At 35.9% G+C, this 18,377-nt stretch overlaps 2 protein-coding genes across 3 annotated transcripts; one reads left to right on the top strand and one right to left on the bottom strand.

Moving 5' to 3' along the window:
* Positions 1–2,019: 2,019 nt before the first annotated feature.
* On the bottom strand, positions 2,020–10,572 carry LOC105800796 (uncharacterized). Of its 2 annotated transcripts, none has more exons than XM_012632127.2 (10): positions 10,339–10,572; positions 9,396–9,456; positions 9,027–9,277; positions 6,306–8,896; positions 6,032–6,144; positions 3,871–5,772; positions 3,651–3,699; positions 3,308–3,555; positions 3,079–3,177; positions 2,020–2,614 (listed from the first exon to the last, which is right to left on the bottom strand). In XM_012632127.2, exons 3-10 carry the CDS (start codon positions 9,217–9,219, stop codon positions 2,380–2,382), a joined length of 5,430 nt encoding a protein of 1,809 aa, XP_012487581.1. In that variant the 5' UTR covers positions 9,220–9,277; positions 9,396–9,456; positions 10,339–10,572; the 3' UTR covers positions 2,020–2,379. The 2 variants fall into 2 exon arrangements, with proteins under 2 accessions (XP_012487581.1, XP_012487580.1); XM_012632126.2 differs by having other exon boundaries at positions 9,385–9,456.
* Positions 10,573–13,437: 2,865 nt separating this feature from the next.
* Positions 13,438–17,738, top strand: LOC105800797 (exocyst complex component EXO70E2). The gene is made up of 2 exons (XM_012632128.2): positions 13,438–16,462; positions 17,362–17,738. The coding sequence occupies exon 1, from the start codon at positions 14,516–14,518 to the stop codon at positions 16,448–16,450; it is 1,935 nt and encodes a 644-aa protein (XP_012487582.1). The 5' UTR covers positions 13,438–14,515; the 3' UTR covers positions 16,451–16,462; positions 17,362–17,738.
* The last annotated feature ends 639 nt before the right edge of the window (positions 17,739–18,377 follow it).

Raw genomic sequence — 18,377 nt, forward strand, 5'->3', positions numbered from 1 at the left:
GATATAAGAACTAATCTTCAAAAATTGATAGGAATCATATCTTGTAAAGATTAGATTAGATATTGAATATTTTGTAAATCTCATGATTTAAAGGATAGGCTAATCTTGTCCGCCGATGTAACTTAATCTAGACTGTCAGTTTTTAGGGAGCTCAACTATAAATAAAGAGTCTCCTCTCATTTATAAATCACTCCATTCATCCATTGTTTCTTTATTTTTTGTAAATAAGAGTATATTAAAAGCATTTACTCAAACACCTTTCGTGCATTCTTTTATGTGGTTTTCTATAAACTTTTGGGGATTCTTTTAACATAATTGCTTTTGCTATACAAATTGATACATTGAAAGAATTTCAAAAAAATCCTCAATTGTGGTGGTTAGGTTGACTTAGGCGAGTTTAAAATGAGCGGATCGTCCAAGGTCGCACAGATAGCAAGACAAAAGATCTAACTCCGTGAAATCATGAGAGTTGTCTTGCTCCATACTCTAGCTATTGATTGGTTGAGGTTTTGAAGTGGAACATTTTTAAATTACACGTATTAAAGAATAAACACGTTATAGCCAAAACATTCATACAATAGGTGAATTAAACCCATTTGTTTTAGATATATTCGCCAAGCTCAATAAAACTGTAATTTAATTTCCCAGCTAATGATATGATACTGAAACTGTAAGATATCATACAAAGTAATAATTTTGACTTACTTTAAACCACCGATTCTTTCTAGAAACTACTGTAGTTGACTAGGTTAGTGATCATTTGGATAAATTTGACTTACCTTAAACCACCGATTCTTTTTAGAAACTACTGCAGCTGACTAGGTTAATTTGAACTCTATGTTGTAGATAAGTTCAAATCTTTTAACAATTCATCTAAATCAATCTAAACCCTTAAAACTATAAATAATGGTCACCCTTATTAATTCAAGACATCGAAGCAGGTAGGCAATTCAACAGGTTGGTTTTTATACGAGAAACAAGAGTGCTCTGGTGTTTTATACTTTTGAAGTTCCGTTTAATGCAAAGCACAATATTTCCGTAAGATTTAGCAGAAACAAGAATGCCAACAAAGTTCCGGGGCAGGTGAGAGCAAGAGAAAAAAGATTCCCAAGTGCTCTGTTCAAGTTTTGAAGTAGGCGAGAGCAAAACCGGAGAAAGTAATTCATTAACATCTCCATGAGAATGTAAATATGTTTTACTTGAGCTCATCTTTGAAATTCAAAGAAGAGAATATTATTCTGAAATCTTATCTTATAATTCAAAGAAGGTAATCTTATATTATATTATATGATTATTTCATCAAATAATAAGAATAATATTTCAACAATCATGCAAGAGTGGAACAGAAATGGATAAAGAAATCTGTCCTCCATTTTCATTCCTATTTTCTAGCAAACAAAACAATAATATCTTTCATCAATAGTAATAATAATGATAAGGAATAATATAATTTTTTGCCTTTGAACTTGGCAACTAGATCCACTTTGGTACCTGTATTTTTTTTTTTCACTTTGGTGCCTAAATTTGACAACTAGATCCATTTTGGTCCCTGACCTGAATTCCATCAAGATTGGAACAAGACTGGATTGGTCGATCAGACTGGTTGGACCAAGAACCAAAATTGCTCGAAACCAGTAAAAATCGAAAACTGGGACAAAAACCAGTTGTTGAACAGGTATCAAACTTTTATATTTTTCAAATTCAATGACCAAAATGAATCTAGTTGCAAAGTTTAGGTACCAAAATAGACCTAGTTGACAAGTTAGGGGTCAAAAATTATATTATCCCTAATAATAACAACAATAATTCAAAAATCATGCAACAACAACAGAGACATAAGCTAAAGCAACCTATATGATGATGATGACCACGACAATGACAATAACAATATAAAGTCCAAGATTTATTTCAATTTAAAGAACTTTGTGAAGGCTTTGGGCACATTATAAACATCAGCAATTCTCAAACTGATTCCAATCCCTTTCAGTCTCAGAGAGGATAAAAAGAGAAGATGAGAGATATGTAGAGAAACCCTTTACTTATGAATGAAAGGCATCCAAAAGGCTTTAATAAATACACTTAATTTTTACCTTAAGAATATTCAGCTACCTGTTTCAAAAATAATTCAGACTGAGCTTTGTTCATCCCCCATTTTACCCAAAAATTATGGGGTTGACCCCTCACTTTCTCTCAAGATTTTCAGACAAGTATATTCAATGATAAACTCATATTTCTCAGGAAATTGATACAAATGGCCTGCAATGGCAGGCAATGATCTAAGAGCCTCCATTGCTTTTAAATTTTGGAGCATAGATGCACCGAGGGATAAGAAGATAATTGGCCAAAAAAAAAAGGAGGGAAAAATCAATCAAGTAATGTTCAAAGGGAAAGACATTGTACCCTGTCAGGGAGATTACGGGGCATTGGGAGTGCAATTACGTATCTCTGGGAGAAGAATTTGTGAGAACTAGCAATTGCATCAGAGGACAATGAGGTCTCAGTGCCGTCAGCTTGCCCCCGACCATGGAACTTGGCGAAACGATTGATGACGGAAATCTTCTCTAGATCCTGACATTCCAATCTTAAGTCCAAGATTGAGGCTCTCTTGTCCAGACTGCACAACAAATAGGAAACATTTGAAGATAACTGGCATGGTCATAAAAGTAGCTTAGGGCAAAATAATTGATGGACAAATCAAAAAGAATATATAATTAAGAACATGAATAATTAGAAGCCTAAGTAAACCCTTAAAACATGATGTGAATCAAAGCAAAAATTTATCCCACAGGTAAATTCATGTCCGATGATTCTAAATAAGGCATATAATTATGAGCAATTTCATCCATTGAACTAGCAAGACGTTATCCCTTCAGGTCAAAGTACTACAGGAACATTACCAGGAAACACATGCAGCACACCGTGATGACAACAATATGATCAAATGTAATGGGTGGTTTGTGAGGGGAAGTTCTTACCACAAAACATTGAACTTCATAATTAATAACGTTGTTGCAAAAGACTAACAAATGAAATATCATGCATAAAAGATATTGGTGAGAAGAACTAGATGTGACTTACCTCTGTAAATCATTCTCCAGCTTCCTCGTTTTGATGACAAAATCTTCGGCATACTTTAAGGTGGACTGGTTTCTCTCCTTCTTAAGCTTTTCAGAGAGGCTAAAAGTAATTTGAAAGGAAAATATATATATATTTGTAAGATAGTATCGACTATAACAACAATGATCCAGCAGATGAAAACAAGTAAAAACAAGATTTGAGGATTTCAAACAATATAAGATGTTCTTACGTGCTTTCACTGTCAGGAAGAATAGCAGTATCACTTTCAGGTATACATGCTGTGCTGCATGCATCTCCCAGGACTGATCTGGCAACAAAATATGCCACAGCCTCATAGCTTTTGCTAGCATCTGCAGAAAGAATTACTCTTGGAGGAGCAAGTAGTAGTTGCTGCATAAGCTGCCTTGTCAAGATAAGCCTTCTTTTTGATCTAACCCCTGGTGGCCAATCTTCAAACATTTCAGGTTCATCTTCAACCTATGATTAGATCGATGTCCTTAAGCTGAGAACTGTCAGAGTTCTAAGAAGGAATAACATATGATCAAAGTAAGACAGTTAAACATTGAACAAACCTTCTCAATCAATCGATTTGCTGCATGCACCCATTCCACCTCTGCCACACTGTATCAACAGAAAACTTCAATATAATTCCAAAAATAAGAAAAACATAACCATAGGGAGAGGAGAGAGCAACTAATTTTTGCATAGTAAGGCAAATACATTAGTGCTTTTGGTCAGTAAAATCTATACCACCGAAATAATTGCAGCGAATGGGTTATTTATTCCAATCACCTGATGTTCTGAGATCTTTGAGAAACTTGTTTCACTTCTCTATGCCATGGTAGAAGCTCAAATACCATACTTTTCCGCTTTCTTGCTCTCACAACAACCAAATCCTGATTTGTGATTTCAGGAGGCAGCGAGTGAGAGGAGATCAGCTCACTCACAATTGGCTTTGAGCTTTTACAGGCACTATCCAGCTGGCTAGGATAAGCAGCAGCATTAACCTGCTCATTTGAATGAAGTGCATGCATGCTGTCAGAAGGTCTACCAACAATGAGTGCTTTTTCTGCGGCCTTCAACATGGCAGTTTTTCGAGCATCATATAGAGGTGACATTTGCTCATTTTTAAACGAGCCATACCGATCAAACCAGGAAGGAGCCATCTGGGGACTTATTTGAGAATGTTCACCCTTGAGATTAGCAGCTGAATTATTAGCACTGCAGAAATTCTGGGAATCATTCTGAGCATATGCCATCATATCATAAGAAGATACCTGTGCCTCACAGTTGTCTCTAGTGTTTGGTGAAAACCTTAGCATCTTAGGATCTCCAGAAGAAACTAAGATACGATTAACTGGAGCATCTTTCATCATGGTATCTGATCCATAAGATAACTGCTCTGCACCTTCTGAACTTACTGGCTGAGTATCCAAAGCAGAGTCTTGACATGGGCCTTTAAATCTTTTGACACTCCTATTACTTGGTTCAACCTCTATATCTTTCATTGACTGCACCTGATTCAATAATGAATGGTTCTGATTTACAATGTTATTTGGTCTCAAAGAATGACCAAGGGTATCAATGTCTTGTGGCATAGTTGTAGGATTTTGACTGGCATCACTTTCGGGAAATAAGTGCTGATCTTTTGCTGGTTGCTCTTCTCCGACAAAGCTCTGTGGTTTATCAGGGCCTCCAGGAAACTCAGATTGACCACCCCCTCCTGCCTTAGCAATTTGATCGTCTAGCTTCTTTGTTCCAGGAAGAGATGTTTCAGAGTTAATATTCGATTGATGATGGTACTTGAACAAATTTTGGGAAGCCCAAGAGGACTGTGCTCCTAATGGATGTTGTGGGGCAGAAACACTGGTCCACACATCAGGCATTTTGGTAAAAGAACCTTGCTTTGGAGATTCAGGGGTAGCAGATGGTGGGTAAGCTGGTAGAGCCTCCAAAACTGGATACTGCTGGCCTGGATCCCTTGCACGGATTTGGTTGCTACTACTTGGCTGAGAAGTCTCAGAAGAAGCACGATCGTTATCTACAGCAGATTTAGGTATGTGGAGTGCTGGTTTCCTTTGCAATTGACTAGTTTGAACTCTCTCAGAAGAGTCATCAGTCTGCTTGGGCAGAGATCCCAACCCATCAAAAGGTGCATTGATAGATGCACTTGGTGTTGCCTGACTACCCACACTAGTAATATTTTGGCTTTGGAGATGACTTTTCAAATGATAATCAGAGGTAAAACGGGCAGAAAAGTTGGTCTGGCTATTATATGGTGCCGCTTTATTGCTGATTTGACCAGAGCCACTTAAAACATTATTCTTAATATCTCCATAGGATTCTCCATGAGTTGAGGACTGAACACAAGTTCTTGAATCCAACCATGCATGACCCTTCCTTCCTACCTCAGAAGAGCCAAGAACTGAATTCAGAGAACTAACTCTTTGGGGAGAACTCTGAGATGACATTGCACGATCAGGATTCGTAAACCTTTGAGATGGGAGACCTAGTTGTAAACCAAAACCTTGCGAAGCAGGAGGCCTATTATGCTGAAACTGGCCTACTGATCCATCAGAAGTTTCTGTATCTGGCATTTCAGATGATAGATTGCGTTCAGAAGGGCTTAAGCGTGTAGCAGTGCCATGTTCCCTTGGCTGATCAGTCTTAGGAAGAAGCTCCAGCATATTTTGACTGCGAAATTTTGTAATACCCAGAGCACAATAGAAAGTAATTAAGGACAGCAGCACAAAAATAATAATAAAGAAATCTAAAGTGCCAGCATCACCAAATAAGATCAGATTTCAGATATATGGTGACATATAAGTTTTTACTATCACAGTTTTTACAACCAAAAAGAATATTATTTATAGCTAGACTATCACAACAATAAAATTTGAGAAAAGCAAGAAATTCAAACCAAGCTAAAAGTTGAGTACAAATATTCAACCACCTCATTGGAGCTGTCTTGTTCAGCACAGAACCAACAAAAGATCTGTCAGAAGCAGAACCTTGATTTGAGCTTCTGGAAGGTACCTCATCTACTTGAATGCCAGGAAAACAGCCCTAAGAATAGAAGAAGAAAATTAATAAATAAAAATTGCCTTCCAAAGGCTAATGATATTATTAAAAAATAAAGTAAAATTCAGTGGTGATATAGAGGACGGAGAGAAAACGAGCTGATAATTTCACACTATTTACATAAGCGGAAAAACACAGAAAATTACCTTCTCGGTTTCTATAGACTCTCTAGTAGCATGACCAGTAAATTTTGACTGCCCAAAGTATCCTCGGTCATGACCTTTCAATCCTTGCGAAATATTTTGGGACATTGCCTGTGAATGTGCAACACTTTTAGTTCCATATGAAGGTTCAACCTCCACATCCAGATCCCCCATTGGATGATACTGAAATTTACGGATTCCAGAAGGTTTATGACTAATACGAACAGATGACTTCTGTTTTCCTCCATGTCGATCATTTACATCCAGCCAGACATTGTCTCTCATGCCACCAGTAGAACATGGGTGGGATAAGTTTGGGTGAAAACTGTCATTGGAAGTTTCTTTGACATTGGAATTCTCCAATATATTTGCTTCAGATGCTCCCTTGTCCAAGCAATCATTTCTAGATGAATCAAAAGTTCGAGGGTTCATATCCTGATTTTGCAGATATCTTGCTTGAACCTTGCTTGGTCCAGAGTTTACTTTAGAATCAGTACTTCTCCTGAGATTAAGATTATGATTGTTCGGAAGTTGCTGGCTGCTATCCTCGGTGACCCTTGCGGTTCTTGAATCTGTTATTGCAGCAACATTATCCAGCTCAGAACCTTCCCTGTTCACCTGTGGGCTTCCCAAGCCGGAATTCAAATTTCCCCATTCGCTATTTGCATCAGGAACAGGATAACCAAGAAAAGAACCATGACCTTTCTCCTCAGACATGGCACCTCTCTGATCACTATTCTGAGAAGGTTGCAATGCACAATCAATATCCTGACTTTTTGACATAGCTTCACCACTATGTGACGCAGACTCAATGAAGCTCCAACCGTTTGGCTTGTTATGTGGCTGAACACGCAGATTAAGTACATCCATGTCTTGTTGGTGGCCCGAAATGCTCTTTGCACTTACTTGCATGTTGGGTGAGTGAGCAACATTTCCAAAGATTTGCACACATTCGGCTACAGGTTTTTGTAGAGGACTGCAATCTAACCGTTTGTTTCTTTCTTCTGTTAACTGTTGAACAAATTTCTGAGACGAATGATTATGTATTTTCCCGGTCTGTTCACTTGCAATCTGGACTCCTGATTGCTGAACTCCAGGGATGCTAAAAAAGTCAAGATTGATATTGGCATCACTAGACATGGGAAAAGATTTAGAATTCAATGTTGAGGCAGTCTGCAAGTTGTTATCGGCCCAAGCCAACTGATGTTTGCTGCCATCATTGACAATTTGTGATGGCATGTTCCTACTTGAAGGTTCGCTATTCTGCACACCCAAACCACTCCACTCTTCCTGCGCCCCTAAATCATTACTAGATGTTTCTGCTACAGCAGACTGCATAAGTGCACTCCAACTTCCACTTTGCAAAGAAGGCAATGCTCCAAAAGAGTCTGTACCATCCAACACTGAGCCCATGTTGGTGCTCTTTCCAAAGATATCCCACACACTGTCATCTGATCCAAACAAAATCTTTTCTTCAGTCGCATCTAGCGTAGCCACACTCTGTGAGGGGGCAGCCTGAGCCGTTGACTTTTCCAAGGATATTTCTGATGGACCAGGACGTTCCTGCCTTCCATCATAAGACTCCTGCATCACCGCATTATTTGGCTGGATAGTCATTTCCTGCAAGGTTTCTGGACGAAATCCAGTATTTAAGCCTTGTCCTGTCGTAGCCCCAAACACATTTTTACCCTGATCACCCTGTCTTCCATCTTGCAAACCAACTTGATCTGAAAACAGAGCATATTGATTACCTGGAAAAGAATTACTGCTGGCTGGCAGCTGCTGCATTGAAGGCTTCTCCATTTGGACAGAAGAATGGTGATAAGGGTTTCCTCTCGCATTGCTGGTAGTCCCATAAAATGATTGATCAACCTGTTGAGGAACCAAACCCATCAAAGACGCCTGGCCTCGCTCCGGGGAAAACGTAAATCCACCAGAGGATACATGCATGGATGGAGATGTACCATGCTGCAACCAATTTGGTGCCATGTGCTCAGGCTGCCAGGAATAATTTGAAGCATCATGGACAGGAACGCCATTGATTGGAGCTGGAGAAAGGCTACCCAAGCCATGTTTTACAGTAGAAGAAACCTGATTTGCAGAGCCCAATTGCCTTGCATCTGGTAATTGAAACTGTGGCCTCAGGAGTTGTTGCCTCTGTAATTCTTGCATTTGCTTAAGCATAGCATTTTGTTGTAATAGCTGCATGTCATTCATCCCTGATTGCTGCCTTGGTAAAGACTGGATCATGCCAGAATGCTGTGCGCTAATTTGCTGTTGCCCCCCAAAAAAGTCGTAATTCATGGGAGATTCAGTAGATTCCAACCTCAATGAATTTTTCTTACTAAGGTCAGGACCATTTCCTATCTGTGAATCAAGAGGTGATAAGCATCTAGATACTGTATCCACACCCAAAAAGTTAGGTTCATTCTGACTTGTCTGGAAAGCCTGATGCCCTAGCAAATAGCCATTTGCAGTTGGAGATTGGTTTTGTGATCGACTTCTGGCGGTTTCAAACCTCAGACCTGACTGAGTGAAGTTCAGATCATGCTGTCGGCTCGAAGACTGACCAGTCTGTCCTCTGTCACATTCAGCTAGTGCCAAAAGAGTATAATAATATCAATTAAACAGTGGTTCAAAAGCATGTTATAACCACGCACTAAAATCAAATTTGTAGTAACAGAAGAGAGTAGAAACTAAACAATCAAGAAGTCTTCGTATTACCTAATTGATGTACACTAAAATTCTTCAAACTGGAAACAAGAGGTCCACCAACTTGTCTCTGGCTTCCAACCCACCGATTGTTATTTAATCCGGGCCAGGCAGTGTCAAGGCCTTGCGAATGATGCTGCCCCTGGGGCAAACCCTCTTGACCAAGAAAATTATGGATCCTGTCTCCAACTTCGTTGCCAGGCATAGAGATAATCCAAGCCAAGAATTTTCAGCAGCTAAAGTTTTGGGAGAAAATTTACTATCTAAAAGGAATAAGAATTAGGTTAAAAATCTTCGCACTTTCAATTCCATTACGGAACATACGATCATAAGAATCCTTCTATAAATCCAACTATAATTAAAAACAAACCTCTTCCATACATTTAAACATTCACCCTGGTTTTGAGTTGTGAAGTTTGAAAATCAACCTTAACAGCTTATCCTGCATGGATAAAATCCAACATATCATCTCTTCATGGAAACAAAATTAAAGCAAGTTAAGGTAACTATCCAATCATAAAATTTGTTCCACCTTTCTTTCTTCATTTGGTATTGCAAAGGTGAGCCAAGAGGTATAAAAAAGTCAAAAAAAGGATATCCAGTAAACAAATGAAATAGCAGCATGGCACAAAAACCAAATATGCTTCATCACAATTTCTTGAATGAAAAAAGTGGTATTCCATAATTTTAATATCAGCTCATCACAATTTTTCCCTTGCCTAGTGAAACAGAAATGCCCAGTAAAACACAAATTACTGATTAGCTGCAGAAGAATAGCTACCATATCAATGTCAATGAACTCCAACTAACACAAAATGAAAAAGAGACACTCTAGAAGCAGCGAAGCAGAATACCACACGTGAAGTACAAACATAAATCCACCATTAATGAAAAATGCACGAAACTAAATTCTCAATAAAAACTAAAACATTTGCTTTTTTTTAAAAGGCTTGAAATCTTCCATACAGCAGGAAGAAAAGAACTACTACAACTTCAACTCAATTCAAAATTTGCAATCCCCCACGGTGAGGATTCCGGCATCCCTCCATCTTCTCAGCAAACAAACAGACACTTAACTCAAATTTTCCGCAAAATCGCGCATTTCTAATCTAGACTACAAAAAAAAAAAACCCCGAAACGGCAGCAAGCAATCCCCGTCCCTAAAGCGAAATACAGAAAACATAACTGCCCAGCTCTATAATACCAAATCCCTATCATCGATTCAGCTTCTTACATATATATACAACATAAGAAAGACTTGTAGAGTGAAAAAAAATACATTAGGGTTCCTAGAGAGAGAGAAAGAAGGGAAAAGTGAACTCACATTGGAGAGGAGAAGCCGTTGAAATGGAGCTCGAAAAATCGATCCTCGAAGATGTTAAAATTGTAAGAAAATTATGAAAAATATTAGGGTTCTAAAAATTTGGGCGTTTTTTTTTAGCTCAAAGAGAGAGGGAGAGCGATAAAGTGATCGAAATAGTGTGCCAAATTTTCAACGAACAGGGGGGGCAAAATTAAGGTTCGGACCGAAGTTAAGGTTCGGAGGGAACGTATACTAGGTTCGGAGTCGAAGCTGTAACGAGGAGGTTGAAGGAAGGAAAGAGGAAGACGCGTTGCTTGGGAAAAATAGGCAGTGTTTGGGTGCGGTAGGAAAAAGAAAGAATTTGGTGGTCCTCCACTGATGATTTGACACGTGGAAACACAATGGTGGCTCCCACACTTGTGAAAAGTTGAGGATTCCACCGTCGGATCTGCATAAAAAGTTTTTTTTTACAATAATTATATTTTGGCTAATATATCAAAAACATCATGTTTAAAGAAGCCAATATACTTTAGGATGAAGCAAATATATAGTCTCAGAACTTGGCAGCACTCAAAACCTTCGTCCCTAAACTTTTTTCTCCATATTAGTCCTCATAATTTTTTTTAATTTCATCCCTAAACTTGAATTTTATTGAAGTAAAATGATGTGATACTTAAAGATTCTTTATATTTTCAAAATTTTAAGTGATAATGTAATACTTTTTACAGTGTCACGTTCTCCCACATTAAAATAAATCAAAGTTTAAAGTCCAATTTAAGAAAAGTTTTATGTTTCGAATTAATATGGACCATTAAAATTTAAGAACCAAAATAGAAAAAGTTTCCAAGTTTAAGGACTAAATGTTACTTTATCCCTTATTTTATAATTAAAGAAACCTAATCTATAATATTTACCATTAAAGTCCTTAATAATCAAAGTATTTTTATCATTATCCTAACCACTTTATTTTATTCTTTACAAAGATTTAATCTAAATCTCTTAACAAGTAGTTAAATGTGTGGCATTAAAGCTATTTCAATTACCAAATTTCTTTTTAAATTCAAGTTTGTGGGTGTCAATGGTGACTACTCCTAGTACCTCCAATTTGTTCATCGATTAGATTAAATAGAGTCAATGATATTTCTTTTAAAGAGTTTTATTCTTTTAATATGTGTTATTTATTTTCACATGTTTTTAGTCGGAGTTAATTATAACTTAATCACAATTGTTAATTTTAGCTATTTATATAAATTATTGATTAGAAAAAATTGTTTATTTTGAAGGGATTAAATTACTATTTAAGGCATGGACTTGATAACATCGCTTGCATTGAACTTAAATTTTTTATTGTCTAATTTAGTCTTGAACTAGGTAATTATTTCTATATCGAGACATAAATTAGGTAATTATTTTTACATTAGTGCTTAAACATTATTTTTGTTTAAGTTAGCCCATGAAGTTGACAAACTGTCTTTGTATTAGGGTCCGAGCATGACAACTATTGCCACATTGGGCCTAAATTTTAAGATTTCAAGTTTAAATCCGTACCAAAATTTATTATTTTATGTCCAACTGCTTTAACATATGTGTATGTTAGGTAATCCTTTTTCCTCGTATTATATTAATAACCAAATGCAATATTACAAATAAAAGTCTTCTTCTAATATGGGTAATAAATAAGGGTGAGCAAAACTCGATTCGATTTGAAAAAAATCTAATTTCAAGTTAATCGAATCAAGTTATTCGAGTCAACTCGAATAAGTAATTCGAGTTTCAAGTTCGAGTCAAGTTGAATTTACAATTCGAATAACAAATTAGTGTAAATATCTCATTGGTTCCTATCAAATTTGAAAATTAACAAATTGGTTTATCTCTAAAAAAAAATTACAAAACAATTTAAAATAAATTCAAAAGAAATTTGAATATATTTAAAATGATAAAACATGACTCTTCAACTCAAATAACTAAAAAAAAATTTACTCGATCCGATCCAACATTCACCTCTAATAAAAAATTTACTCAAAAGCAATTCGGCCGGCCCAGGCCCAGGTATAAAGAGCACAAATACCCAATTTAGAGGGCTGGAATGGGATGGGCTTGTCATGGTTTCTGGGTCCAAATTGCCCTCTTGCTTTCTCGTGGTAAGAGCTACATTTGGTTAGTTCGTTTTTTTATATACCATTAATCGAATGAGCTGATCATATTATAACAGTCAACCGGATCAAATTGAATCTTTTGCCAAAATTGAGAAAAAATCAAATCGTGCTTGATTTGGTTGGATAGTTTTTTTTTTTATTTGATGATTGTTATCATATTAGGGTTTAAATATTTTTATTTAAATTAGTCATTAAATTTGATAATTATTTTTATATTAGGACCTAAATTTTTTAACTTAATTTACGATATTTTCTTGAAAATATTAAAATTTAAATTTCTTTAAAAATTAATTTTTTTTTCAAAACCCAATATAAAAATAATAAAATCAGTTTAACTTAAAAAAAAAAAAATCAGACGTAATGCGAAAGTTGTTGGAAGTTGAGGTAACCATGACTTCCACCATCTCCTCACAAAATTCTATTTTAACAATGTGCAAATGCAGGGCTGACTGGAGTTTAGTTCTCAAGACCTTAAAATTACACATAAGGTGGTTTGAAAATTTTTAAAATTATAAAATAATACAACTACACAATATAAAAAAAATATGACCACACATCAATACAAAAAGAAATCTATATTAATTTATTAAAGATATATAATAAATATAAAACAACATAAATTGGATTAATTTTAAGAGTCAATAAAAAGTTATTAATTGATTCTTAACTCGATTGACATAAGTATTATTGTTAATGTAAGAACATATGAATTTAAAGACACTAAAACGTATTATCTTCTTATTTATAAATTTAAAAGAAATTATGAATAATTTTAAATATTATGACAAAAACAATCAGAATCTATAATAAAAATATTAACATAAAATTCAATAGAAAAGTCACTAACAATGAGCGAATGCAGACTTGTAATAAAATAATAGGATTTAAAACGGTGTCGTGTTTGGCAAATGGTCAAAAGCAAGACTAGTCTCGAACAAAAGCTACTAAAAGGTCAAACACCACTTTAAAAATTTTCCAGCACTCAGAGTATTGAGAATTCAACTCCTCTGAAAATGGAAAATAAAATAAATTTTAAATCATTAATTTACTACGAAATTCGCGTCTTTATCCCCAGTCTCTTTCAAAACCTTCCCAACATTTTTTTTTCTCTTTTATTTAATTTCTCTTTCTCGATTGAGAATTTGATGTTCGTTTGACTTTTTTTTTTCTGGGTTGATGCTGCTCGATTTCGAAGATACAACGGAAAACAAGTTTTTTAAGGTTTGATGGATTTTCTTGTAAGATAAGCAATTGTTTTTGTAAATGGGCTTTTGAAGATTGAGTTTGTGAAAGTTACAAATTGGCTTCTTTTGGCAATTTTGTTTAATTGAGTTTTTAAAGGATTAAGTGTTGGGGATTTAAGTTAATTTGATGATCAAATGATATTTAATTTGATTGGTTTCAGCTATTTCTAAGCTTCATCTTTTCTTTTGCGTTCTTTGGCATTGGCAAAGTTCAATTTTCTTCAACTTTATGTTCTAAGTGGATAATCTTTTGATTGATTTCTTCGAATTTGAGAGTATCGAATTGTGTTGATCTGTTATTGATTGTATCTGGGGTTTATTCACTTTCACTTTCAATTTCAATTTCAATCCAAGTCTTGGTTTTAATTTGGACAATTTAAATCCCTTTTTCTATTTAGCTGTGGTGAGGGTTTATCAAGTTGTAAATTGTTTGATTGATTTCTTCGAATTCGAAAGCGTCCAATTGTGTTGATCTGCTCTTGATTGTAATCTACGGTTTATTGAATTTGAATCAAGAATTTTGATTTGGCTGTGGTGAGGCTCTATCGAGTTTATAAACTGTGTGATTGATTTCTTCGTATTCGAAAGCATCGAATAGTGTTGATTTGCTCTTGATTGTTGTATCTGGGGTTTCATTGAATGAATCATGGTTCTAGAAAGTGGATGGTTTAGGTTCTATATATATCGTTTGCTCGATCGAAAGGCTTGGCTTTGATTGTATAACAAGTTGCCTGGTGGCGTTAAGTCGATTGTTTGATCCGTTTTTATTCAGTTTTCTTGTGTGTTCTTGGTTTTGATATGGATGGATGTCGATCCGGGGTCCCGACATATGAAGGAGACCTTCATGTTGTTGCTGCAGCTCACCATATTGTCAAGGCATTAGGAGCAACTAAGAATCTTAGTGATGATTTGCGGAAGATCCTTATTGATCTCGACTCTCATTTGTCTATGATAACTTCGAATATAGACAGCAAGGGAGGAAGGGGACTTGTTGATGTCGAGGAACGACTTGATCAAGCAGAAAGAAAGATCATGCGGTGGGAAACGGATCCAATGATGATATGGGATTCTGGACCTAAAGAAGCTTCTGACTATCTTGAAGCTGTAGATGAAACTGGGAAATTGGTTGATGGTTTACGAGGGTTATCTGTGCATGAAAATCGGAAGCAGAAGGAAATTCTTCACCGTGCAATGAACATTTTTCAGACGGCAATGTCTAGGCTCGAGGAAGAGCTTATTCATATACTTGTTCGGCATGGGCAACAGTTTGAGCCCAAAAACATGTACTCTCGATCTATTCGAAAGGATATTGTGTATGACGAGTCATTTGTTTCAGTTGAGGATGAACCAACCAAGGAAACATCTAGCCAAAACTGCAGTAATGATGAAAGTGGTGAATGTATTGTAGATTTGGTCCATGCAGATGTAATTCCTGATATCAAGTCCATTGCAAAGGTGATGTTCACTTCAAATTACGGTCCGGAATTTTGTGAAGCTTTCATCAGTGTACAGAAAGAGGCGTTGGAGCAGTACTTTTCCTTTCTTGGAACCGAGAATCTCAGCATTGAAGATGTGCTGAAAATGGAATGGACTTGCTTGAGTAGCAAGATGAATAAATGGACCTGGTCCATGAAGATCATCGTCCGAGTCTATCTCGCTAGTGAAAAACAGTTATGTGACCAGGTCTTAGGGGGCTTGGGATCTGTTAGTTCATATTGCTTTCTCGAGATCTCAAAGGCAACGATCCTTTGCCTGTTGAACTTCGGTGAAGCCGTAGCAATGGGGCCTCATCGACCTGAAAAGCTGCTTCGTTTGCTTGACATGTATGAAACTTTGGCAGATCTTCTCCGAGACATAGATACATTGTTCTCAGAAGAGGCTGGTTCTTTCATTCAGCTCCAGTTCCATGAACTTTTGGAGAGATTAGGTGAATCTGCAATAGCAGCTTTCAAGGCATTTCGGGTTGCTATTTCTTCAAACGGATCCTTATACCCCTTTGCTGGTGGCGGAGTTCACCCTCTCAATAAATATGTCATGAACTACATTAGGATGTTCCCTGAATATTGGAACACCCTCAATTTGCTTCTCAAGAACCAACATCCCGGTGTTGCAGATCAAGTTACCAAGCCAGATTATGGGCCGGACACATCTCTTTTGACTTCTTGTCCGATGGCTTATCACCTTCGATCAATCACAAGTTGTTTGGAGTCCAATCTTCATAAAAAATCACAACTATACAAAGATGAGGCTTTACAACATATTTTCTTGATGAACAACATCCATTACTTGGTGCAAAAGGTTAAGGGCTCAGAACTCCGGCTCTTCTTCGGAGACGAATGGATTCGTAAGCACAACGCAATGTTTCAACAACACGCAATGAACTATGAGAGAGCCACTTGGAGTTCAGTTGTTTCTTTCCTCAAAGACAATAACCCGGGTTCGAGTTCCATGTCGAAATCAACCTTCAAAGAAAGGTGCAAGGGCTTTAGCATTGCTTTCGAGGAGGTATACAAGACCCAGACAAGTTGGTCTATCCCGGATCCACAACTCCGCGAAGACTTGCGAATTTCAACTTCACTTAAAGTAGTCCTCGCGTATCGAACTTTCCTCGGGAGAAACCTTGCTTATACCGACGACAAATGTGTCAAGCATACCGTCGAACACGTGGAAAATTCGCTCTTGGATCTTTTCGGAGGATCGTCGAGATCATTACGCAATTCGCGCAGATGGTGAACATTTAAAAAGGTCTTTTTTTTTTCTCCCTGGTAAAACTCTTGATTGTCATAGATGTAAATGTGATTATATATTTAACAATGTTAGAATACTAGCAATTGGTTCTATGATTGCATATATACAAATGGCTAAGCCTGTGTTTCTTTTAGCTTGAAAAACAACATGCATATATGATCTCATCTCATTCATTCTTGTATTGGGATTTGTTTATTTTTTAATGTCAATATGCTTTTTATGTACATCTACGTTGTGTTATTTGGGCTCAGCTGTGAGTGCCGGATCTGTATATATCTTTGACATGAATATATTAATAATTTCCGAGTTTTTCATGCATTAGAGGGTCTTCATCAGGGACGAAGCCAGAAAATTGCTTTAGGGGATTAGAGATGATCGTAAATTATTAAGGGATAAAGTGTAATTTTATCATTATATTAACATATAATTTCATAAAAATTTAATGACCAAATGTTAAATCTACCATTTTTGGGGACCAAGGCCACTTCTAGCCTCTTTTGTCTTGGTTCCTGGTATTCATATCCATGTTCAAATATACGATGGAAATAAGAAGAGTATATCTGTATATATTTCAGTGTTGATGAAGGTAATTTGCAGCCGCGGACGGTAACGGGAGCCAAGGAGCGCTTGGCCAAAATTTTTTTAATTTCTTATTATGCCTCTAAGATTTTTTTGAAATTTTTATTTAGAACCCTTCAAAAATTTTAAAATTTCTCATTAAATCTTCAAAAGTTTTGAAAATTTTAATTAAACCTCTTAATAATTTTTTTTCTAAAAACTCATTAAAATTTTCAAAATTTCTAATCAAACCCCTGAAAGTTTATGCCAAGATCCGCCACTAATAATTTTGAAGCTTTCTTACTTTTTTTTTTTTACTGCTTTTTAATTTGGGGCAGGACGCCATTGATACCACTTAGCTGCTTCAGGTTTAAGGAAAGAGTGAAAGCACCATGTGATGCTGATGATGGAAGGCATTGGATCTTTTTAGATTAAAAGCAGTTGACATGGAGAAAGTTTTCATCAATGAGAAAAAAGAAAAAGAAAAAAGGACCTTCATGCTTAAGGTGTTAATGTGCATGTGCAATATGCTAGTTCTTGGTCAACTGTTAGCTGCAAATAGCAGCTATACCAGCTTCATTCATACTCGAAATATGAGCATAATTCAAGGAGCCTCCAAAATTTTGTATTGTCCTACGAAAGTATTGAAATTTCTATTAGACCCTCCAAATATTTCCGGAAATCTTCATTAATCCATTCAAAATTTTAGTTGAAACCTCAAAATTTTCAAAATTCCATATCAAGCTTCCTAAAATTTTAAACAGCCCCTCAAACACAAATTTTGTCTAAAATAACTGTCCAATGGGCACATTCTTTTTTCAATTTTTTTGAAAAGAAAAATAACAAGCTAAACTATGTTTGAATATAAATGAACTGTACAAATTTTGTTTGTGTTCGATTCATTTAATAAACAAGTCACAATTATTTATGTTTATTTTTTTAAACTTGATAAATACACATAAACAAATAAAAATTAAAATAATTAGCGAGCGTTATGTTTATGTAAGGCCTTGATTGTAAACCAAATTCTCTTGCGAAGTTGTGAGGTTAGATTGTGTACTATAACTAATGCATGCGTACAAATACAATAAATTTTGTTGGTAGAATTGAGGGTCTTTAATAATTGGCTAATAACTGATTGTATTAATTGGTTCTATTAATTGTTTATTTAAATATAATTAGTAAAATTTAACTGATAGTTAAAAGTTGATATATATAAAATGACGAATAAAATTATAACACATGGAAACAAAATTAACTAACATAAAAAAAAAAGTCAATTTACAAAACTATCAACTGATATTTTGACACTGCTATTTTCGACTTTTATAATTATCCCACCGAATAATTAAAG

The sequence above is a fragment of the Gossypium raimondii genome, chromosome 9 (genome assembly GCF_025698545.1).
Source record: "Gossypium raimondii isolate GPD5lz chromosome 9, ASM2569854v1, whole genome shotgun sequence".
NCBI classification, from domain to species: domain Eukaryota; kingdom Viridiplantae; phylum Streptophyta; class Magnoliopsida; order Malvales; family Malvaceae; genus Gossypium; species Gossypium raimondii.